The sequence below is a fragment of the Carassius auratus genome, chromosome 4 (genome assembly GCF_003368295.1).
Source record: "Carassius auratus strain Wakin chromosome 4, ASM336829v1, whole genome shotgun sequence".
NCBI classification, from domain to species: Eukaryota; Metazoa; Chordata; class Actinopteri; order Cypriniformes; family Cyprinidae; genus Carassius; species Carassius auratus.
The window spans coordinates 849,846-875,952 of NC_039246.1; the positions used below are offsets into that span (position 1 = coordinate 849,846).

The window sequence follows — 26,107 nt, forward strand, 5'->3', positions numbered from 1 at the left end:
TGGGGACGGAGTTGAAAACAGACACTTTCTGTTCGTGTTAGTGACACTCACGTGGTGTTTGCATACTTTATCACAAATGAAGTGAATTTAAGGTCCCCTTCTTTGTGATTCCATGTATTAAACTTTAGTTAGTGTGTAATGTTGTTGTTGTTGTTGGAGTATAAATAATTTCTGTAAAATTCTAAAGGTCAATGCCAAGCGAGATATTATATTTAACAGAATTCGCCTACAAAAAATGACCCGTTTGGACTACATCCCTCTAGTTCCTGCAGCAATGACGTCACTAAAACAGTTATTTGACTAACGTCCGCCTACAGGAATACACAAACAGGGGGCGTGGGCTTGTTGCGCTCTGATGGAGAAAAGTCTTTGTGTCTTCATTAAATGTGATTTTGTTTTTTTGACAGTTTTGTGTTGCAGAAGACTTGCAGAAACGAGATTTGAGGTAAGATGTTAATTTTTTTATTGCAATAATATATCCAACAGTGAAGTATTTTTTTATATATATAGCATTGTTCATTAGATTTGTGTAATTTACTTAGAAATTTACATGGTTTCTGAAGATGTGTAATATATTTTTTTTCCAATGGATTTATAGGTAAGAAAAACTTGTGTATTTGTATATTGTATATATAATTGTTTTGTTGTAGGCCTAGGGTAAATTTATTTAAGCTCACGGAAATCTACATTAAGACATTTATAGTGCACAAGATATTGATTTCAGTACAAGAAGTTATGTTAAAGTTAAATATTAATCTCTCACACAACAATTATTTCATTTTATTTTAAATGAGAAAAGCATTTAAATTAAAATGGACTTTATTAATTTCAAATAGTCTGGCTGTGCTTAATGGGTATGTTCTTTTTTTTTTTTACCCTTTAAGCACACCCCTTTTCCTATTAAGCTTTAAAAATTTAAATTTAAAAAAATTGATGCAAAAAAAAAAAACTTATTTTAAACAGCCTTTTTAAAGAATAATTGAAAAAAATGTTTTATTTTAATGCAGTCAATCACACACACGAAAACAGAACTGTAAAATCAAGCAACAAGGCGTTCAATTTGATCACTTATATATTCATAGTGACGTGTCATTTAAGCACACTGTGACATCTAGACTAGTTTATGTTTAGCTAAATGGAAGATATTAAAAAATCAAATAAGATAAACCAAATAAAATATTTCATTCATGGGGATGAACACAGAAACTAGTGTCATTATGAAACCTCTTAATAAATGTAAAATTGTCTATAGTGTTTTAAAGTTATGCTACATGATTTTTTGCTTAATTTTGCACTTTCTATTTTTAAGTTTAAATAATTTTGCTAAAGTTTGTTGTTTAGCACATTTTGAAGTAATGAAAACAATCATGAGTAGTTGGTGGTGGTGTTGGATTTTGAATAGTGATTTGTCCTTTATGATCATAAGTTAGTTTTGCTTCAATGCTTTTGAATCGCGGTGTGTCGATACACACAGACTCACACAGACTTGTATGTGTGATTATGATATAATGTAATATAATTTTTGCACATTTACAGCATTTTGAAACTGGGAAAATAATCTCTAAGCTGTTATTTATATATAGATAAAAAAAACATTATTTAATACTTATTTGATACCATTTGTAAGGGATTAAAAAAATTGAGTATTTATTATCAATGGCTTTTAGTTCAATCTCATTATTTTCTGTTTATTGAAAAGCATAATTACCATGTAGGTTAATTTTGTTTGTTATATATGTGAATAATTATATTAATAATTATTTATCTTCCTATTTTCTGTGTATGTACAGATGCCTCGGACGAAGCAGTCTCAGCGTTCCCAGGCAGCCAAGAAGAGAATCGTGGATCATCTAGCTGCTAATCCTGAAGAAATTTTGACACCTCAAAAAAAAAAAAAAGAATTCCAAGAGCCTGATCCCAATTTTTCCGATTTTGCCAATTTTTCCGATTTTGCCAATTTTACCAACTCTTACCCAAACTCTGAACCAAAGTCTAATTCAGACACTAATTCAAAGTTTCCAAAAGATGCTGAGATGACTATGCATGCTGTTTCTAATTTGTCTCCACAGACTTCCTATATCAGAGGCTCTTTTCATCAAGGAGATTTCCGTTTTGGCCGGAATAGGGGAAGCCAATGTGGTGCAAACAGTTTAACTGCAATTTTGATGAGTAAGATGAAAAGTGTGTTGCAGTGGACGAGAAGTGACCTGAATGCTGTTCTGATCCATGGAGATGACCTGTACAGTGCCATGAGAGACGCAGGGAATATCAACGATCCTGAATCCGGCTTCATAGCTGTTCATGAGCTACCAGACACACACACACTGAAAGATTGTCGGTTTTCAATAAACTATGGTGAAGCATTGACTGGCTTGTTTGGTGTCAATAAATATGATGGGGAACTACAAGGGTATGCTATGTCTTTTGATGAAGCAGTAAATCGAGCATTCCAGAGGTTTGATGCCGTTCTGGTGAATATTAAGCTAGCCATATGTGCAGCTGTCAGAGAAGGTTCCTGGTATGCAGTGATTGATCCACATTCAAGACGAGGTGATGGCAGATGTGTAGCTGACGGTAAGAGTGTAGTGGTTTACCATCGCAACTTGCACTCGCTGATTGTTCATTTCAGGAAACTTGCCGCGTCTATAAATGCACGTTACCAGGAGTTTGAGGTAACTGGGGTCAACGCAGTTATGACTGGAGAGAAACGGCCATTTTGGCAAGTGATCGAGAACGCTGGTCCAGCAGAAAATGAGAGTGAAGGTGAGACGTCTGAGGTGGAAGTTGATCTTGGCTGCACTCGCTCTCTAAGTGATTTTGAAAGCTCTGTGAGCAAAACGTGTGTAGAACAGAAAACGGAAATGGATTCATATGCCACTCATGGAAATGCAGGTGATGTTGAATTTATTTCAGATAGTGCCAGTGTTGCTTTACAGTATAGTCCATTAACACTTGAGCAACAAAAGAGTGTTTGCGTAAAGCTGAACATTGCAAATGTTGTGAAAGAACAAAAGAATCTAGATGTGATGCCGACAGAAATTACTGAGCCTTGTGAAACTATGAAAATCATTAAAGATGCTAACTGCTTTTTTAGAGCCTTAGCCTTTAGTGTAAGTGGAACGGAACGAGAACACAGAAAAGTGAGACGGGCTGTAGTTACACACATTCTGCAGAATGAAGAAAAGTATGTACAGTATCTCAGACAAGGATACAGCTCTGTACCAGACTACATTGCCAAAACAAGAATGAAATTCATTGGAAATTCGGCGACTGAGATGGAAATACAAGCAGCCAGTGATTTAATTGGTGTAAATATATTTACATACAGTCAAGAGAAATGGTTTAGATTTTCATCTTCAAATAAGTCCCTTAAAGCATATGGCTGTGAAGACAGTGCCATATATTTGAAACATGTAAATAGCTGTGATTATGAAGTTGTTGTATGTGGAAAGAGCAAGGATGGTAACTGTGCCTCATTTTGTAAATCACCATTTCAAGAATCATATTTTGATGTATTGTCAAATGTGTGTTTAAACTCATTTGAGGATTGTAGTGAGAAAGTTGACTACAACAACCAACTTGACTTAAAAGAAAAAGAAAAAATGAAAGGAAAGAAAAGATTTCATGAGGATGAAAGTTACATCTCTATAATGAAATCAATCACTAAAAAAAACAAGAAAAGTGAGCAATATAAACGAAAAGTAAAAAGTGTTGACAAATCAAATGAGAAATCAAACTATTTACATTGTGAAGGTGTTACGGAAGTGGAAGTTAATGTTTGCTGCAGTCAATCTGCACAGATAAACACAGATAAAATGTGTGTGAATGAAATGTGCGCTGAACAAAAATTAGAAATGGCTTCTTTACATGCAACAAAAGAAAATGGTGGTGATGTTGAATTTATTTCAGAAACTGCCACGGATTCTTTTCAATTTAGTCCATTAACAGTACAACAGCAAAAGAGTATTTGCTTAAAGCTGAACATCGTAAATGTTGTAAAAGAACAGAATAATCCAAATGAGATGACAACTCAAATGGCTGAGCCTTGTGAAACAAAGTCGATTTGTGGGGACGGAAATTGTTTTTTCCGAGCGTTAGCATATGCTGTAAGTGGATCCGAACAAGAACATCGAAAACTCAGAAGGACCATCGTTTCACATATTTTGTGTAATGAAGGAATTTATGTAAAATTTCTTAGACAAGGATACAGCTCTGTACCAGAGTACATTGCCACATCAAGAATGAAATATGTTGGAACTTGGGCGACTGAGATGGAAATACAAGCGGCCAGTGATTTAATTGGTGTAGACATTTTTACATATACTCGAGAGAAATGGCTTAAATATAAATCTTCAAACGTCTCATCTAATAGACAGAATTATCAAGACAAGGGAATTTATTTGCAACACGTGAATAGCTGTCATTATGAAGTGGTTGTATGTGTAAAAACCAACAACAACACATGTGCTTGCTTTTGTAAAGCATTTTCTGAAGGTTCAACTTATAATATACATTTAAAAGCTATCTCAGACCCACGTAAGCTTTATAAGGAAAGACAGCAATATAGTCGTGATCGTGATTTTAAAGAAAAAAAAAAAATAGAAACTAAGGGAAGATATGATGAGAATGAAAGTTATAAAGAAACAAAAATTAAATGCAGTACTAAAAAGTACGAAGAAAACAAATGGCATCAAGAAAAAATACGCAAATACAGCACAGATAAATACAGATTGAATGATTTGCATTGTGAGGCTGTAAAACAATATAGCATCCAAAAGTACCATACAGACAAAGCACATAAAGACACTGTCAAACTGTTGAGCATTCAAAAATATAATGAAAACACAGAACACAGAGAGTCGGTCAAAAAGATGAGCATTCAAAGATATAATGAAAACACAGAACACAGAGAGTCGGTCAAAAAGATGAGCATTCAAAAATATAATGAAAACACAGAACACAGAGAGTCGGTCAAAAAGATGAGCATTCAAAAATATAATGAAAACACAGAACACAGAGAGTCGGTCAAAAAGATGAGCATTCAAAGATATAATGAAAACACAGAACACAGAGAGTTGGTCAAAAAGATGAGCATTCAAAAATATAATGAAAACACAGAACACAGAGAGTCGGTCAAAAAGATGAGCATTCAAAAATATAATGAAGACACAGAACACAGAGAGGTGGTCAAAAAGATGAGCATTTTAAAGTATAATGCAAATAAAACACACAAACAAATGGTTATAAATTACAATGTTCAGAAATATAAAACTGACATTGCTTTTGTCAATAATATAAAAATGAGAAATGCTGCAAGACAGTATGAATCACAGCTAAAAATTAAAGAGATAGACTATGTAATTGAACAGTTTAGACAAAAGATATCTACAGGTCCTGAATATGTTTGTTCAGTATGTCATCGTTGCTGCTTTAAAATGCAGGTAAAAAAGTGCAATCAAAATAAATATCTTCAAAAATCAATTCATGCTGGTTGTATGGCAGAAAAATGTATTACACTGAAATATCTGCATGAGTGTAATAAAGATTGTAGAGAAAACTGTGTCTATAAGAACAGTCCTGCTGCGTCTTTATGGATTTGTCACACATGTGATACAAAAATCTATGAAGGTAAAATGCCAGCTGAAAGTGTAGCAAATAATCTAAGTTTGGATCCTATTCCCACTGAACTGAGTTCTTTAAACTCTCTTGAGCAACATCTAATAGGAATGAATATTCCATTCATGAAAATGCTGGCTTTGCCACGAGGAGGACAGAATGGAATTTGTGGCCCTGTTGTTTGCGTTCCATCTAATGTTTCAGAAGTAGTGAATGTTTTACCAAGATCAGAAAATGATTTTATGATACCAATAAAGCTAAAGAGAAAACTGACATATAAAGGGCATTATGAGTATAAATTTGTGAATAGTGATAAAATTAAAACAGCATTGACATATTTAAAGGAGAATAACAAATGGTATACAGATGTTGAGTTTAACGAGACTTGGATTAATCCTCTGGGTAAAACAGAAGAGGAAATGACTGATAAAACTGAAAACAATGATATGGATTTGGACAATTGTGAGGATGTGCGTATTAACGAAGAGCAAAACATTGACAATGATAATGAGATGAGTGATGAAACACTTCATGATCGACAGCAGCATGGTTTGTTTATGGATTCATGTTTGCAGCCAGTGGACATTGCTCAAGAGGTTTTAGATCAACACTTTGATGGTATTATGTCACTTGCACCAGCAGAAGGAAATAATCCAGTGAGAATGTTAATGGATGAAACTAATGAAGCCAAATGTTTTCCAGTTCTGTTCCCAAAAGGAAAAGGCACATTTCACGATTCACGACCTGAGAAATTAACACTGTCTAGGTATTTAAACAATAGAATTTTAAATGCAGATGGACGTTTTGCCCAAAACCTCGATTACATCTTTTATGGACAATATTTGTCTGAGCTCAATCAAATTATGTCTAATGTATCGATTGCTTTGAGGAAAGGCTATGATTCCAGCAATAAAACTAAAGTTACCTCAGAGATGCTGACAAACAAAGACTCACTTCAAATGATTTTAAATTATGATGAGGGTTACAAGTTTTTAAGGCCAGTGAGAGGAAGTCCTGTTTTTTGGCAAGCTGTTCAGAAGGATTTGTTTGCAATGGTAAGGCAACTTGGGATCCCAACATGGTTTTGCTCATTTTCCTCAGCTGATTTGAGATGGCCAGAATTATTGCAGTGTATTGTGAAACAAGAGGGTTGTCAAACTCCTATTGATGAACTGGATTGGTCTGACAGATGTGGGATGCTTAAAAGAAACCCAGTAACTGCTGCCAGAATGTTTGATCATCGATTCCACTGTTTTCTGAAAGATGTCATTATGTCACCAGCTCAACCCATTGGAAAAATAATAGATTATTTCTATCGAATTGAATTTCAACAACGTGGATCACCTCACACACACTGTCTGTTTTGGGTTGAGAATGCACCTCAAGTGGACAGAGAGGATGATGATGAAGTTGTAGAATTTGTTGATCGTTATGTCACTTGTGAAATGCCACCTGAAGATGAAATAGAAATGCATGAAATTGTGAGCACTGTCCAACAACACAGCAAAAGACATGCAAAAACGTGTAGAAAGAAAGGTACTACATGTAGATTTAACTTTCCACGTCCACCGAGCCAAAATACGTTCATTTCAAGAAGCAGACAAACAGATAAGAATGAAAAAACAACAGATGATGGACAATGTGAAAGTAAAGACAAAAGAGTAAACTATTCTAAAGAGATATCAAAAGAATTAGCTGAATCTATAATGAAAAGAGTAAGAGAATGTTTGCTGAACACTGATGCTGTCTTTGACTCTGTTGACTCTATGTTTGCATCTATTGGTATAAATCAAGAGATATTTGAATGCGCTTATAACAAAATGACAAAGAAAACAAATGTTGTGCTGAAAAGGAAACCAAGTGATGTGTGGGTAAATCAGTATAATGAAGATCTTTTGCGATGCTGGAATGCAAACATGGACATACAGTTTGTTGTTGATGCTTACTCTTGCATAGTGTATATCATTTCCTACATTTCCAAAGCAGAGAGAGAAATGGGATTGTTGCTGGCAAATGCACAGAAAGAAGCACACAAGGATGGCAATATGGATGCAAAACAAGCTTTAAGAAAACTTGGAAGTGTTTTCCTCCACAATAGAGAGGTGTCCGCCCAAGAGAGCGTTTACCGTTTGACTAATATGAGATTAAAAGAAGGATCAAGGAAAGTGGTCTTTATTCCAACTGGTATAAATACAGTAAAAATGAGTTTACCTTTAAATATCATAAATAAAAAGGCTGAAAAGGAAGAAACTGACAATGACGAAATATGGATGAAAAGCATCACAGACAGATACAGAGCTCGCCCAAAAACTCAAGAATTTACAGGAATGTGTTTAGCGTCCTTTGCATCAGAATACAGAGTTTTGTCCAAATCTGAAAAGTCATGCTCAGACAGAGTAAAACTGGAAAATGACATGGGGTTTGTGAGAAAAAGAACTCGAACAGATTTTGCAGTCGTACGATATGCTCGTTTTTCACCAACTAAAAATCCTGAAAATTATTATCAAAGTATTTTGGAATTATTTTTGCCTCATTTTTTGCAAAGTCAACTGAAACCACCAAATTTCACTTCATATCAGGAGTTTTATGAGACTGGATTTGTCACATTGTATAATGATGAACTTGAGTCAGTGAAAATCATAGTGGACACAAACAGGTCAAAATTTGAAAAAGAAGCAGAGACAATACAAAGAGCTCAAGATGACTTAGAACAACATGGACCAATGGAAGACGCTTGGGCCCAAATCTGTCCAGAAGCAGAACTTGAGCGTTTAGAATGTCTAGATACTAGAAAAGAACAACCAATAGAAACAGAGGAAGGTGATGATGTCATTCCTGATCTATTACCAAATGTTCATGGGTTCACATTAGAAAAGAATCCATGTGCTATGACAAAGAAAGATGCAATGTGTTTGCTGCGTTCTTTGAATGAGAAACAGTCACAAATCTTTTATAAAGTGCGACAGTGGTGTCTAGCAAAAGTACAAGGTGAAAACCCAGAACCATTTCATGTGTTCATATCTGGGCCTGGAGGAGTTGGAAAGTCAGTTTTGATTAAAGCTATGTATTATGAAACCTCTCGCATTCTATCAAAGTTATCAGAAAACCCAGATGACACACATGTGCTCTTAACAGCTCCGACCGGTGTCAGTGCCTTTAACATTAGTGCAAAAACTATACATTCAACTTTCTCTATTGGAACAAATGCTACATTGCCATATCAGCCACTTGGAGACGAAAAAATTAATTCCTTGAGAGCAAAATTTGGAAAACTGCAAATATTAATAATTGATGAAATTTCAATGGTTGATCATAAACTTTTGGCATATATTCATGGCAGATTGAGACAAATCAAACAAACAGGAGATTATTCAGCATTTGGAAAAGTCTCAGTAATAGCAGTTGGAGATTTTTATCAACTTTCTCCTGTCAAAGGAAAACCACTTTATACTGAACCAGTGAACAGTGTGAATCTTTGGGAAACTCACTTTAGCTTTGTTGAACTCACAGAGATCATGAGGCAGAAGGACAAAGAATTTGCAGAATTACTAAGTCGTTTAAGGCTACGTAAAAAGGATGAACCAATGCATGAAGGAGATGTTGCTATGCTTAGAAAATGTGAAACAGGTGATGGTGATGATAGTACAGACATCCACATTTATGCAACAAACAGTGAAGTTGATGTACACAACATACATATGCTGCATAAATTATGCTCAGACACAGTTACTGTGAAAGCACAAGACTTTGAGAGAAATGCTAAGACTGGCCGAATGGAAGAAAAAGATGGGCATCATTTCAAAGTTCATAACAGCTGTTTAGAAAAATCCCTTGAATTAGCTATTGATGCTCGAATAATGCTTATAAAAAATATTAATGTTTCAGATGGTCTTGTGAATGGAATTTTTGGCACAATTAAAGAATTCTGTTATGATGATAATGAAACATTTCCCTCAAAAATATATATTGAATTTGACAATGAGCAAGTTGGTAAAGAAGCAAAAGCCAAACATGCGTGTTTAAAACCTGGACTTGAGAAAGCAACACCAATTGAACCTGAAGAAGAGAAAGTAACCAATGATGGTGGTGTCAGAAGGCAGTATCCTATCAGATTAGCTTGGGCTTGCACAGTTCATAAAGTACAAGGCCTAACAGTGGACAAAGCTGTTGTTTCAATGAAAAAGATATTTGCTGCAGGACAAGCATATGTAGCATTAAGTCGAGTGACCTCTCTTGATGGGCTCATCATAGAAGATTTCAAAGAAAATGTTATTTTTGCAAAAGATAACATTGAACAAGCATTACAGAACATGCCTCCATTCATTCTTCCCTGTGAAACAACAGAAACTTTCACATACAAAATGATGTTACATAATGTTGAAGGACTAATCCCACATATATTAGATATTCGCCAAGATAACAGATACTTTGAGGCAGATATGATATGTGTAACAGAGACATGGTTGAAATCAAACAATGTGGAGAATGAAGTGAGTCTTGATGGGTACTATTTCCATGGAAAAACACGTAGTGCTGCATATGACACAAGTGAGGATGTTTTTGCTAAACTAAAAGAGGAAAATCATGGTGGTGTTGGTATATATCACAAAGAAAAAGTCAAAGTTGCTCTACTGGATTTACCGTGCATTAACATTGAATGTATGATGTGCAGGATAGAACATCTGGACACAACTGTAACAGTTGTATATAGACCACCATCATATAACATTGCCTTGTTTCAAGAGAAGTTGACTACCTTAGTTAATGAAATTAACTGCTTACCAGGTGGGAAAATAATTCTAGGAGATTTCAATGAAAACCTTTTTAATTACTCAAGTATTTATCATCTTATGCAACATTCTGGTTTCACACAAATTGTTGAGAAGCCAACAACTGAAAATAATACACTAATTGATCATGTTTATGTGAAAGACATTGACTTGGATAAAATAAAGATTGATATTATGCCCACTTACTTCAGCTACCATGATTGTGTTGTGCTAAAATGGTTAGAATAATCAAATCGTCCAACAAGATGGGGGGAGGGGGATACAGAGGTGAATTTTAAATGTGGACGGCCTCTGTGGGAAAACATACTGCCTTCACATGCTATTGGAATTAGTGGTGTGCACCAAACTCCCTTTAAATCAGTGGTTCTTAATTCTGAGGTTTCATTTATAAAATTTTGTACAGATATCTTCCTAAAGTCGATCTTATGATCAGTTGTCAAATATGGATGCATGTCATGCACAACTTAAACTCAAGTACAGAAAACACACACACCTCTTGCAGATGTGTAATCTATGAATCACAAATTATCTTGAACTTGTACACAAATGTATGGTTTGAACTGTCTGTCTTGTAAAAGACTCCTAATTAAGATAATTAATGTGTAAATGATCATCAGTTATTATCCATATTCTTAAATTTAGAACAATGAGCTGCAAGAACAGCTTACATTTTCAAAAACCTGCTATACTCAAATAAGAAAAACTGTGTACATATGCTTTTACAAATATGAACATTGGCTTGGATTTAGCCGTATCCACACACTCTTCATAAATGACGCCCCAGGTGTTTGCGACCCCCCCTGTACATAATTTGCATGGCTCTGTCCTTTAATATAGCTGATTCAAATCACAAAATTGTTAGAAAAAGTTATGTTGTGTAACAGCATTTATTATTCATATGTGATGTCAATTGAATGATACTTCATTATAGTATAGTAATAATGATACTATTTTTGTCTTCTTTAAGTTCTTTTGATGAATTGCTGTTTTGGTATTATCAAAATGCCATTCTAATGGAAATTAAATTGTCATTTTAACTGTAGGAGACCTGATTTTGTTCTGGTCCCTAAGGAGGCCTGCGCATGCCACTAATGAGAATTATGATAAATATGAATTTTCTAGTTCAAAATTGAAAATCAATATTATATTGAGTAAATGTCTTCAAAAAACAAAGTATACATCAATAAGATTTTGAAAATAATAAATAAGCAAAAATCAACTTGTCTATAAACAAAACTCATATTGTTCTACATATCAAAATACATAACCATGACAAAGTCATGATTTTCTCTTGAAAAGCAAAAGGTAGGACATTTCCGATAGCATGTGAAGGCAGTATGTAGCATTGTACATTTGCTGGGTGTTAAGGCCATGAATGTTTTCATACTGAAATTACAATTATAATATTCAGCTACGTTAATATAAGTCATTATTAATATATGTATGTGTGTGTGTGTGTGTATGTGTGTGTTTGTGTGTGTGCATATAACTCATTGTTTAAAAAAATAAAACCCATTAATAGAAAGGCCCTTAACACCCATCAAATTTTTTAAAACTACTTTTTATTAAGTTATCGCTACTTTTCATTAATTAATTAATTTGTTCATTCATTCATTCATTCATTCATTATTTTGTTTCTTTCATGTATTTCTCTTGTCTATGCAATGCCCTTTTACCATAAATGTATATGCAGACTTGATTAATTCCAAATGAATTGCTTTAAAAGGTTATGTACAGAAAAAAGAATTATTTCCAGCAGAATGATAAAAAACATGAAATATTTGTTGCTTCATCCTCATTAAAAAGTATTGAGAAAGAGGTAAGATTTTTATGATTTAACAAACTAATGAGCATTATTATATTGATATAGCGTAAAAATATTTACCATTCTGTAATGTTTATATTAGAAACATAATGTATTAAATCATTACATATTGCAGTTAAATTGACTATTTACTCATTTAATATGAAAACTTCTTAAAATAAATTATTTGTATGTTTAAAAAAAGGAATTTTTCTAATCAAAATTTTACCATTTTCAGGTACACCACAGCATGTTCATAATGATGGCGACATTCTATTCAATATAGCTCCATGGATGCAAGAAAGACTATGCAAGATAGAATGCTTTGACTGCCAAGAACTTTTGGTACACCATTGCACCACCATGAACATCTTGGACAAGTAAATAAACGCAGGCTGGTTTCATGGATTCAATCTGTAAACACCAAATATTGACTATTCACTTCAGGACCAACTAACATTCATGGGATGACGCTACATTTTTTCTATTTTTCCAATTTTGCACAAGCTGGAGCTTTAGATTTGTGTTCTTGGATCTTATCAGTGGAAAACAACATAATACTGAACATTGTAAAATGGTTATCTTTCGGATTATCCTAGTTGAAACGCAATTTGAACTGGATGCAAAGATGAACCCCAGAGACAGTTCCCCGCCGAAACCCTTGTCATCTAGATGGTCAGTAGGACATGACCATGGGAACCAGAGTCATCTGCAAAATCTGAATTTACTGAAACCTGGATTCAAACTGATGGATTCATCTGACCAGAGGAAGCTGCTTTAACACAATCTGCATTGCAAAAAATACTATATAAATAATAGTGATTTGACTTGAATTGATGCCAACTTCAGAGCTTCTGCCAAAATCTACAACACTGTCCATAATGGTTTTGACAAATATGCATTTGATGTTAAATGAGATATTTCTTGTAAAATAATATTTCAAGCATTATTTCAGGTTAAATTTCATTACATATGCCATGAGAACTTGAACACTCAGATGTAACAATGATGACAGAATGCAAATTGAAAATCGAAATCTATTTTGATATTTAGTAGGTCCTGACAAAACTCTGGTCCTATCAACATTTTTTATATTGGGATACTGCCACATAATTATTTGAAATGGATAACCACATGAAAAAAATGCATTTAAAATGTCAATGAATGATTGAATGAATTAATTTATATTTTATTTACAGTTATTGTATATATTTTAGATTCATTGTCAATAGTTTCTTATTATATATAGTAAATATTTGAATATTATGTTATTTAATAAGCTTATTAGTTAATAAGTCAAATACTGCTTTATATTTTTTGATGTATATGAGTTAGTAATTGTTTTTTTTTTTTTCATTTTAATTGTTTTTTTTTTTTACTTATTATTGTACCTTCTGTATTGTACATTGATTTGTACTTTGTAATTTGGGTTTTTGGATTATATTCACAGTATTTCAGAATCTAAAGTATACAAACAAATTAAATTCAATGAATGAATGAATGAATAATTTTATTTACATATTTATTACTTTTAAAACTTTTTATTTGTTTTATAATACTTTATATGAGTTCTGATTTTTTTTTGTCACAGCATTTATGAGTCTAATATATGGAAATGTATTGAATTAAATATTTTTTTATGATATTTTCTTTAAAAACAGGATAAGCTACTTTTTTTATTATTTCATTGTTAAAAAAAACATTTAAATAAATTTTTTTATGTATTGCTGTATAGACCTCCTTTAAACAGTTTATAATTAATATCAAAGAATTTATTTCCAATATCATATTAAAATTTTTTGTTTCTTTCATATGATCATTTTTTTGTTTTTCAAAAAAAATATGCTATGAGTTGTGCACAGATATTGTGTTAAAGACATTGTGATATTGTATAAGGATACCTTTTTTAAATATACTTCTTTACAAAGTTTAAAAATATCAGTAAAGATTTTATGAAAACCTGCTATTGACCAATGAATACTAACGCTTACCTGTTTTTTTCCCATTTATTTCATTAATTTAAGAAAAAACCTTGCTATACTGTACCAAATAAGTCTAATACTATTTTATGCAATTTTTTTTAAAGTTTTCAGTTTCCTACTAAATGTTATAGGCTTTTATGTACATGATAGATTTTTTAAATTACTTAGTAATAAAATGCTTACTGGAATTGTCCTTTTTATAACATTTTATAATATTCCATATCAGTTTTTAATGTAATGAGAATGTGGCATAGTTATCAAAACTAATATATTTTTTATTTATGAAGTGGTAAGTTGTGAATTTTGACTAAATGTGATTTTAAATATAATAATAACCTGAATGTCACTATGTCATTAAACCTGAAAAAAAGAACTAAGTGATAGAATGAGCCATTGAGTGATACTTTCCTTATTTGCATTTTCAGGTAATCTGAACACACACACACATACTGTTTTTATCCTTCATAGCTAGTAAAGTAGAAACTGACATTTCTATCCAATCTCCATAAAATTAAGCAGGATTGTTTACAATTATGTAATACATAGGTTTATTTGTAATGTTTGGCCTTTTCATTTGAGGAATTATAGACTTTGGTGGACTACAACAAGAAAATTAAAAAAACAGACCTGCTATAACTGTCCAAATGAGAATGTTCAAGATAATTTTTATAATTATTGACCTAGAGACTCTGGAAAATAGTACTGCACTGATTTTATCCATTTTGTGTTTAAAACCTACACCTACTGTAGGTCATAAAAGAAGTTTTTCTAAAATAATCTAATCACTTTGTTTGACTGCATTGGTTCAATAGGCAAACTTGTTCAAAACGAGGAAATATATCATATTATATGGAGATGTTTTTTTTTTTTTTCATTTACTATAGAAATATTCTCCTGGTTTTACAGACAAGGCTTAAGCCTAGTCCTACACTAAATGTAAATCTGAGCTGTTTCAACTGAAACAGACTTACACTGACTGAGCACATGTTACTGCTGCTGTTTTGTCTTGGGATGCACAATATTAATGTTTTTTTGTAAGGCATGTTTATAAAATTACTTAAATGTCCTAATTGAACTATGGCCCAATCCTGGTTTAGGCTAAGCCTTTTCTATGAAAAGAGGCCACACAAGCACACACCAACTGAAATGAAAAGTGAAAAACTACTATATTAATACTCAATAAGCATTCTTACACACACACACACATGTATAAACGTTTTGTTGCAGATATACATGTTTGAAATAAATGATAAGGGACACAAAAGTTATCGAAAGTCTTGTCTTTTTATGAGTTTATATGTCATTTTCAAGTTTCACTGTAGTCATAATAAAAAAAACTGATGTCTGTAGAAACAAAATGGTAAACTTTGACTTAATGTGATAATGTTATAACAGTGATTTCATAATGTATGTATGAATCCATCAAACCTATAGCAACAAATGAAACCGAAGTCTCACCCAAAGCCTTATACACTTGGGAAAAAGGAGGGTAGTGTAGTCAGCTGAATGAGGCATTTCTGTTCTTCCGCTGCCATCTAGTGGTTATATTTTGCAATTTCTCATACAACACTGCATTTAACGTTTATAACTATTATAGTGTTTTAATTTGTTGCCCAATTTCTCGTAAATGTTGCATGCTTGTCTAGAATAAAATTATACATAATTTTGCAGTCTAGAAAATAGCACCACCCTGATATTATTGATTCTGATTTTATAAACCATGTCCAGCTCACTAGTACAAGTAGATTTTTTTTTTTATAATCTCAAATATTTAATTAACAGTTTAATTAACAGCATAGATCCCAGAATATTTTTTTTTCAGAATGAAAAGATCACACAGTGTTTGTGTGACTGAAATTTTACTGTAGAAAAACTGTGCTTTTGAGGCCTTTTTCCTCTGTTATAGCGCCACCTATAGTCCAATCTCCATGAAACTTTGCATGCTTGTTAAGAGTCACCTTTTACATGTTTTCACCAAGTTTCATGAACTTGATAAAACTGATATGTCTGTATGAATAAAATGGAAAACATCAAATCAATGAGATTTAAAATGTTATAACAGTTAATTTATTAATGTTTTGCCATGAATTCATAAAAACAGTACTAGCTGAATGAGCCCATTAGTGGTCTTCCGCTGCCATCTAGAGGTTATAAATTGCATTTACTCAAACAACACTGTGTTTTTAAACATAACTGTTAAAGTGTTGTTGTTGTTTTTTTTTTACCCTATCTATCTTACATTTTGCATGCTTGTTTACAATAAAATTATGCATTACTTTACACAGTTTTGATAATTTGTGGGATTTCTGTTTGTATTAATAGGTCTTTGTGCCTCTGGGGTGGTCTCGGCCAACCAGGATGTATGGATGACATCTAAACACATCCAAAAGACAGACACACACACACTGAAATTAAATGATTAAACTAGTTTTTAAGAGTTTAGCTGTCATTCAGGTTTCACTGTAATCACAATGTGGCAAAATTGTAAAAAATAATGTGTCTGTATGAACAAAATGGAAAAAATTTATTCAACAAGATTTAACATGTTATAAAAGTTAATTTATTAATGTTTTGGCAAGAATTCATGAAAACAGTGCTGTTTAACTTAACTGAATGAGCACATTAGTGGTCTTCCACTGCCATCTAGTGGTTATAAATTGCATTTACTCAAACAACACTGTGTTTTTAAACATTTTTTTCAATCTCTCTTAAATTCTGCATGCTTGTTTAGAATGAAATCATGCATTATTTTACACAGTTTTGATAATTTGTGAGCTTTCTGTTTGTATTAATAGGTCTTTGTGTACACTATGTAAAGAACATATTATAAAATTACTGGTTAATAGTTGTCCAAATGCAATTGTTCAACATGTTTTTGATAATTATTGACCTTCAGAGTCTAGAGAATTGTACTTCAGTGGTTTTATTGATTTTCATCTTAAACCCTATCACAAGTATGCCAAAGTAACTTTTTTAAATAATCTTGAATATTTAATTAACAGCTTTATTGACAACATTGGTCCCAGAGGCAAAGTTGTTCAGAATGAGGAGATTTATCATATGATATGAAGATTTAGTGTTTTTGAGTGAATATATGAGCATTTTCAAACAATTTGAGACCATTTACCATATAAATCTTGTGTTTTGATACCTTTTCTACTGTTATAGCACCACCTATGGTCTGATCTCCATGAAACTTTGCATGCTTGTTAAGAGTCACCTGTTACATGATTTCACGAATTTTCATAAAGTTTTGAGTTTTCGTTTAGGTTTTATAGGCTTTGGGGTATGTTTGGCCACACACCTTTTTCTAAATTACCGCTTTACAGCTAACCAAAGGACAAAATTCTAAATTTTTTTGATAATTATTGATCTAGAGAGTCCACAGAATATTACTCCAGTAGTTTGGTTCCGATCGGGCAAAAAACCTAGGACTAGTTTCCAAAAGTAGGTTTTTACCATATTTGTGAATAATTAATGAACGGTTTGATTGACAGCAATGGTTTATGAGGCAAAGTTGTGCAATATGAGGAGATCTATCAAATGATATGCATATTGTGTTGATACGTGAAACACCATGTGATTACAGAACAATTAAACTCGTTAGCGCCAACTAGTGGCCGATTTCTTTCAAAATTCTTACAGACCTTAAGGTTCATGAGTCAAACGTACCCAGCGAGTTTCGTTCCGATAAACTTCCGTTAACCCTTTCAAATAGGTGCTTAAAATTATTTGGCCAATGGCGGCCATGTTTTTCGAGGTATTCAAATGTCCTCATAGATACTTGTGCCCCTTCAGACCAAGACACTGCATACCACTTTTCAAGTTGATCGAGCCAACAATTGCCTAGTTATAGCCATTTATGTGTTTTTTCTATCTTATAGCGCCTCCAAGAGGCAGAAATGCACAATTTTTTTTATTTGACCAAAGATTGAGCTCAAACATATGTGTACCAAGTTTGGTGAAGATATCTCATTCCGTACAAGAGTTATAGTTAAAATAGCATTTTGCTAATGTTAGAATAGACGCTTCTTGGTGTACTGTTTTGCGTAAGAATTGAAATTTCAACTTTTTTTTGATAATTATTGATATTGAGTGTCCAGGGAATATTTCTGAAGTGGTTTGGTTCTGATTGGTTGAAAATCCTAGGACTAGTTCACAAAAGTAGGTTTCGGGTATAGCTCAATTTTGCGAGAAAGCGGTGCGTCGTAGACCCCAAAAAGGCGCCGTGCACTTTTGTTCGGGCTAACCCAAGGATTGCAACAATGCCATGTTTTTGAGTCTTTGGCTAATGGTTTACGATTTACGGCCAAAAATGTCCAAAATTTTTGTTTTTTGCGCTGTAGCGCCCCCGTTTGGCCGATTGGGCTGAGACTTTGATAAGTTCTCCCCAAAATGAGCTCTACGATCTGTCCAAATTTCAGCTCTCTAAACCTTACGGTTTGGGCTGCACGTTCAGTTCTAGGGCGGAAGAATAATAATAATAATAATAATAATAATAATAAAAATCCTAACAATTACAATAGGGTTTCAGCACTGCGTGCTTGAACCCCTAATAATAATAAAAATCCTAACAAATACAATAGGGTTTCAGCACTGCGTGCTTGAACCCCTAATAATACTTTACTTTAAAATGTGAGTTCCATTCAGGTTTCATGCCATTGGCACTTTATTCGAAGGATTGTTTACAATTTCACAGCATAAGCTATAAAGCTGTTTCCCAGTAAATAATAAAATGCAATGTACTGCAATTTTATTCTGTTTTATCCTTAATCTTCGTGAAAATATGTTCTGAAAGATTCCTTAATAAGCTTTGTTCGGGATGTTAAACTACTTTAGGAGCCCTAAGGACTGCCATGGTGAAAACATTATTTGAAATCTCCTTATGAAATTTGCTAGAGTACGTATGGGTCATTGTTTTGATTGCAGAAGAGTTCGACAAAGGATTACTAACACATAATGAAACATAACTCCAAGTATATTTTTGATGAGGATATGACAATGCAAAATGGTTAAAATCTCTTTAAATCTATGCTGAATGATAAAGACCCTTATAATAATTTACTTAGAGAAAAAATGGGCAAAACTAAAATATAAGTACATAAACCTTTTCATCGTAAAAAATAATTGTCAGATTAATCGATTATCAAAATAATCGTTAGTTGCAGCCCTAACATATATATATATATATATATATATATATATATATATATATATATATATATATATATATATATATATATATATATATATATACAAATACATATATATATTAGTGGTGGGCCGTTATCGGCGTTAACGTGCTGTGTTAACGCGAGACTCTTAAAAAAAAATATCGCCGTTAATCTATTCTCAAAGTTGTGTTGGGAGCTGGGTCTATACTAAGCAAGCTATGATGACTTTCACCTTGATATTTTATATAACTGACTGGCTGAGGCCAACCTAAAATGATGCTCAGGACAGTTGACGGGCCACTGCTGTGCATCGTCACGAAAGCTTATCTTTTTCACATGTTTTTAAGCCTTACCGCTTGTCGATTTAAACATTAAAGCATCCAAACACAAGACGCGGAAAAACTGAACAGAGTAGCTGGTGACTCACGCTGTGTTTGGTGCGGACGAGAGAGAGAGAGAGCCGCGTATCATGGACAGTGACACTGAACCGAGCTCTCTTCTGCGAAGTTCTCCTCGAAGTCCCTCCTTGCTCCTGAACGAACAAATACAAATCGCAGTTTGAACGAATAAAACGATGTGAAAGAGCCCAATTCAGTACCACGGTGTTCTGGTGTTCATGTGCTCAAAACACATGAACATTGAATTTGATTATTTTTGCTCTTGTGCCGATAAATACATGCAAAATATGTCAAAATATCCACCTTGGAAATTATGCTAAAAAAAAATTTATCTAAGAAAAATGAAAATGAAAATCACTCACTCCTCTTGACTGCATTACTTTGTAGTTTTAACAGTCAAACCAAAAATTATTCAGACACCAGATATATTTTTTTATATATATAGCTAAACTGTAATAATGTGAGAAATGTTGAAGGGTGTCTGAATAAATGTAGGAATTGTTTATTTCATTTTTACATTGAAGACTACGCTGCGGAATGCCATATGCCCCAGGAGCCTCTTGCCCTTGAATTGTCTGAGGCAATTCAGCAGTGACTGCACACGCGACCTCTGCGCGCATGACAGGAGCATCCTTGCCCACCATCATCGCGTGAACACCCCAAAACCTGGGGGGACACCGGGTGAACTGAATCGCGTAGCCGAGCCTGATCATTCAGATAAGCCAGCAGGGTGGCCTGGGGAGCTCTAGCCAGGCTCCCCAAAACCGATCCAGCAGGGTCAAGGAAACTACAGGTGTACCCTCAGTGGGGCAGAACAGACATCCCCGGCATGGAAGGCATAGCTCCCTTTTAGGGGGGGCGGAATGCGAGCACTCGTCTGATTGGTGGCAAAGTGGCAAAGAGGGCATGAGAAGGTAATGCGTTCTCAAGCCGGCTCTGCATGGAAACTGGAGAGTGGGGAGGAAGCACATCGTTCGTGGTCTCTTGGGACCCAGAGGTAGAGGGAGCAGCTCTTGAGTGAACAAAGGATTCCCCCCCGTCCCTCCTCCAGGGGAAGGAGTGGTCCTGCTACCATCCCCAACTCCGGGTTGCCCATCTCATAAGCACCGTTTGGCAGGTTTAGGGGCATAGACGGGCTGCGCCGCCCTTCTGCAGCAAACACCTCATTGTGGCTGGGATGAAGGCTGCTGCTGCAGCCGAGCGAGAGTGGAGGAGACCGCAGGGGATGAACAGGCTGAGGTGGCTCCCCCAGCGGCAGTGTGGAGGCAGCAGCAGCCACTGGGGCAGGATGTGTTTGATGGCTTCAGACTGCTTCTGGGCGGCAGAGAACTTCTGGGCAAAATTCTCCACCACGTCGACGATTAGGCCAGCCTGGGAGACTGTGGAGTTGAGGAGCTGAGTCTGATCAGACCCATCATGTCTTCAGGTTTAGCCATAGGTGGCGCTCCTGGACCACAAAAGTGGATATCACCTGACCCAGTGCGCGCCTCCTGCAAAACCCCTGGGTCAGCACTGCCCCTGTGCAGCTCTTTGAGCACCTTAGCCTGGTAGACCTGTAGGGTGGCCATGGCGTGCAGGGCAGAAGCGCCCTGACCTGAAGCTCTGTAAGCCTTGGCCACAAGCGTGGATGAGAACTTACAGGCCTTGGAGGAAAGCTTGGGACCACCACGTCATGCGGGGGTGCTCTGAGGACACAATTGCATCAAAACAGAATGCTCCACTGGGGGAATCTCAACATATCTTTTGGCCGCTCTGCGGTCGAGGGCAGTGAAGGTGGAGGAAGCACCAGAACGGTTTCAGGGAGTTAAAGGTGCTCCATGAACTGGTCAATTCAGGAACAGGAACCAGCGGGGGTGCTGCCGATCAGCATGAGCAGCCCCCAGGAACCAAGCAGGCTCTAATCAAGGAAGCCCAATCGGTAACCCTGAGATCACCCTGGCCACCACCCAAAGTAGCCCTCTTACGAGAAGAGGAGTTAGAACGGGGTGTGGCAGAGGGGACTCTATACCTTTTAAGGTAATCGAGACTCAATCTTAATGCTGAGATGGTCATGTCCCTGCAATGAGAACATGAGTCATCCACAAACGCAGTCTCAGCGTGCTGAAAGCCCAGACACATGACACAGCGATCGTGGCCGTCGCAAGGAGCAATATATCGACCGCACCCAGAAACACACGGGCGAAATTACATCTTTAAAAAGACGGAAACTCAACCCATTTACTCTTTTAGAAATGGACAAAGCTCTTTTAGTGGTGTTGAAGCGCTCAGGGGAACATGGGCGCTGAATGCAGGAAACCCAGACGTACTGCTGAATCACTTTAGAAATGGAAAAAGCTCTTTTAGTGGTGCTGAAGCGCTCAGGGGAACATGGGAGCTGAATGCAGGAAACCCTGACGAACTGCTGAATCGCGCCATCACACCAACACCAGCTGACTCGCTTGTAAACACACACAAAAAAAAAAAAAAAGCAGCTAGTGATATGCTTGGTGATGTGCTTGGTTCCAAAGCGACAGTTTGAGTGCAAGTTGTTCACGCTGCTCTTTATATAGCTTGCGATGCAAATTCTGGAAGTAGATTTGTGAACGACTTTAACACATGACTGACTTGCAGTTAACGTTGTTATGTTAAATCTAGTTTCCAGTGTAATAGTATGTACTTTGTATTTTTAAATTTTGAGGTTAAGAGTATGACATTCTGAGATGATCAAGTCAAGCAGACCAGGTTTCTGAGACATTAACTTTTTGTCTTCATGCACTGCCTGACTATAGGGCAAGGTCCCAAGATAAAGGTGCCTGCTAAACTCAAGGCACAGCTGTGCCTTTGTTTCTATGATAATGTGAAGGTATGGGTGATAATATCAGACACCTCTGTATTTAAATGACACTGTTAAGCTGATGAGATCAGGGCTGGGGAAATACCAGTGTCTGGCATTTTCCTGATTCCATTTGCATGCTTTGTTTAAAATGGTCTCCACCTCCATGTATCCCTCCTCCTAGATATGAATATAAACTACAATGTATTAATGACTAGTTAGACTTTTGATAACTACAACACCATGCAGAGCATTCTCAATAAAGACTTCTCCTAAAGATTACCCAAGAGTCTACTGTAACTGTTGTATAATTTCTAATAATTCAATGACTTATCATCAGTTATTCCATACATATAGCAGCACAACCTTCATCTGTGACACCACAATAACCCAACCTGTAGAACACGAATGATGAACTGACACCAGCTGTAGTTAAAGAATGAAATGTGAAAATTTCAATACAATTAATTCAGACCATAAAACATTAATTCAAACATCATAAGAGAACATGCAGTCCAAATGTATTATCTGTCAGTTTTCAGCCTCCTCACATGCAATCCTTAATCTTCATCTTCCACATTGAGCTCTGCAATCATCAGCTCTCACACAGACATACAAAAGGCTTCTCAGATGGTTAAATAAGTATAACTCACACATCTCTCCTGATTATTTTAACCATTTTGATGCTTTGGTAAGAAAACACATGCTAAAATCATAAATGTGGTCATGTTTTGAAAGTGGAGTGATTGTTTTCAGTGTTACTTACCGAACTGTTCTGGATTGTTTAACCACAGGTAACAAATTCTTAAGAACTTCTTCAACTGAATGTTGTGATGCAATAAACGGTTTTAGATCAAACACATCCATCGTCTGCTCTGTTGTCAGCAACACATAAACCACAGCTGACCACTGTGAAGAGGAGAGTTTGGTTTGTCTTATTTCTCCAGATTTCAGATAATCTTGGATTTCATACATCAGTGAATCATCACCCAGTTCATTCAGACAGTGAAACAGATTGATGGATTTCTCTGAAGAGTTATTCTCTCTGATTTTCTGTTTGATGTACTGAACTGTTTCCTCTTTGTTGTAGGAGCAGATTGCTGTCTGTGTCAGTAGTTTTCTTAAGAGAGTCTGATTGGACTCCACTGAGAGACCCAGAAGAAAACGCAGGAAAAGATCCAGATGTCCATTCTTACTCTGTAAAGCTTCGTCAAAAGCCCTCTGATGCAGCTCAGATAATGAAAAATGTATTGATGGATCATTTTGGAAACAGTACAAAACTGTAGAACACAGACTTTTTTTGTGTTGGTCAAACACATTTCTGTTGTTGTTTGTAGAGGAGAGGTGTGCATACAGAGCTGCTAGATGTTCTTGAATGCTCAGATGAACAAAGCTAAAGACTTTCCCCTGATACAAGCCAAACTCCTCTCTGAAGATCTGAGTGCACAATCCTGAGTACACTGATGCTTCTGTCACATCAATGCCACACTCTCTCAGGTCTTCCTCGTAGAAGATCAGGTTTCCTTTCACAAGCTGCTCAAATGCCAGTTTCCCTAGTTTGAGGATCATGTCTTCATTGCTCATGATATTCTCATAGTCCTTCTCATGTTTGATGTTGGTCTGAAGGATCAGGAAGTGTGTGTACATTTGAGTGAGCGTTTTGGGAATCTCTCCACTCTCTGCTTCACTCAACATCTTCTCCAGAACAGCGGCAGAGATCCAGCAGTACACTGGGATGTGGCACATGATGTAGAGGCTCCTCGATGACTTCAGGTGTGAGATGATCCTCTCGGCCAGACTCTGATCACTGATTCTCTTCCTGAAGTATTCCTCCTTCTGTGGATTTTTGAAGCCTCGTACCTCTGTCACTCGATGGACGCACTCAGGGGGGATGAGATCAGCTGCTGCTGGTCTGGAGGTGATCCAGATGAGAGCAGAGGGAAGCAGATTCCCCACAATGAGGTTCGTCAGCAGCACGTCTACTGAGGCTGATTTAGATATATTACAGAGTTTCACTTTGCTCTCAAAGTCCAGAGACAGACGACACTCATCCAGACCATCAAAGATGAACAACACTTTATATTCATCACTGAATATTTCCATTTCTTTAGTTTCAGGGAAAAAGTAATGAAGAAGATCTGAAAAACTGAATTTTTTGTTCTTCATTAAGTTGATCTCTCTGAAAGGAAGTGGAAATATGAGCTGGATGTCCTGATTCTCTTTCCCTACAGCAAAGTCCAGGATCAACTTCTGCACAGAGACTGTTTTTCCAATGCCAGCGACTCCCTTTGTCAGCACAGTTCTGATGGCTTTGTCTTGTCCAGGTAAAGGTCTAAAAATATCACTGCATTTGATGGCTGTGTCCTCTGTCACTTCTCTCCTGAATTGTCTCTCAATCTGTCTCACCTCATGCTCATTACTGATCTCTCCAGTCTCACTCTCTGTAATGTAGAGCTCTGTGTAGATCTCATTCAGGAGTTTTGAGTTTCCTTGCATCGCTATTCCTTCATACAGACGCTCAAACTTCTTCAGCAGATTTGATCTAAGGACATCATTGCTGTAAAATAAAAGTTTATAAGCACAATGTCTTAAGTGTTCTGTATCATATGTTCAGATCATATCTTAATACCTGAGACCAGGGCGTGTATTTCTAGTCTTCAAATGTCCTTGCCTAACCATAGATGTGTGAGTCTTCTTAGACACACAGCTGGACTCTGCTTCTGATCTTTTCTGATGAACTGGACTAAAAAAGAGAGATTAAAGTTCATTCTTTCAATTACTGTATGTAACATCAACTATACATTTATCATGATTAAAATAGCACTTATAATCATTTCATACACAGTGTTTATACAAAAATACAATTTTGATAATATCTGAATCGTCACTGCTAAATTCAACTACACATTTATCCCTAGCAAATTCACCTTAGCTCCTTATAATCTTTCATAAACTGTGTTTATTAAAAAAATGAACTGATATTCAATAAAATATGTGTTCATATAAAATTTAATGTTAGAATCATTTTTTTGTACAAACACTATACCTGAGAACAGTCCTTGGATCTCCACTGTTAAACCTAATTGGTCGATCCATAGACCTGTCACTCTTCACAGACACACAGCTGGACTCTGCTTCTGATCTCTTCTGATGAACTGGACTAAAACAGAGAGATTAAAGTTCATCCTTTAAATTAATGTAACAAATCAACTGTAGATTTATTTTAGTACTCAAGAGTTCGTACTCTGTTGATGGTTCCCTCTGGTTGTGATCACAGGGAGCCACAAAGGCTTTATTTTTGACATTTATCATAATCAAATAAACTTTAAATAGCACTTCATATTCTTTTCATCATGTAATGATTATCCACTGAAGGTAAACATTGAAAGAATTCAAGTGCAGCTTTATGTAATCCAAAAGTGAGCAAACAATACAAAAAGGCAAAATAAGGCCACAGACATGGACAACTCACCAAACAATGGTTACATGAACAAAGCTAGATTAGAGACAAAAGGCCTGTTCAAGATGAAC

At 35.5% G+C, this 26,107-nt stretch overlaps 1 protein-coding gene across 1 annotated transcript in view; it reads right to left on the minus strand.

Moving 5' to 3' along the window:
• LOC113065758 (NACHT, LRR and PYD domains-containing protein 3-like) overlaps positions 1–26,107 on the minus strand; it is a 151,625-nt gene that overhangs the window by 71,946 nt on the left and 53,572 nt on the right. Inside the window, exons 9-11 of the mRNA XM_026237265.1 lie at positions 25,623–25,736; positions 25,206–25,319; positions 23,343–25,133 (exon numbers count right to left, since the gene is read on the minus strand). Of these exons, the coding sequence (XP_026093050.1) occupies positions 23,343–25,133; positions 25,206–25,319; positions 25,623–25,736 (2,019 nt within the window). The remainder of the gene's footprint in view (positions 1–23,342; positions 25,134–25,205; positions 25,320–25,622; positions 25,737–26,107) is intronic.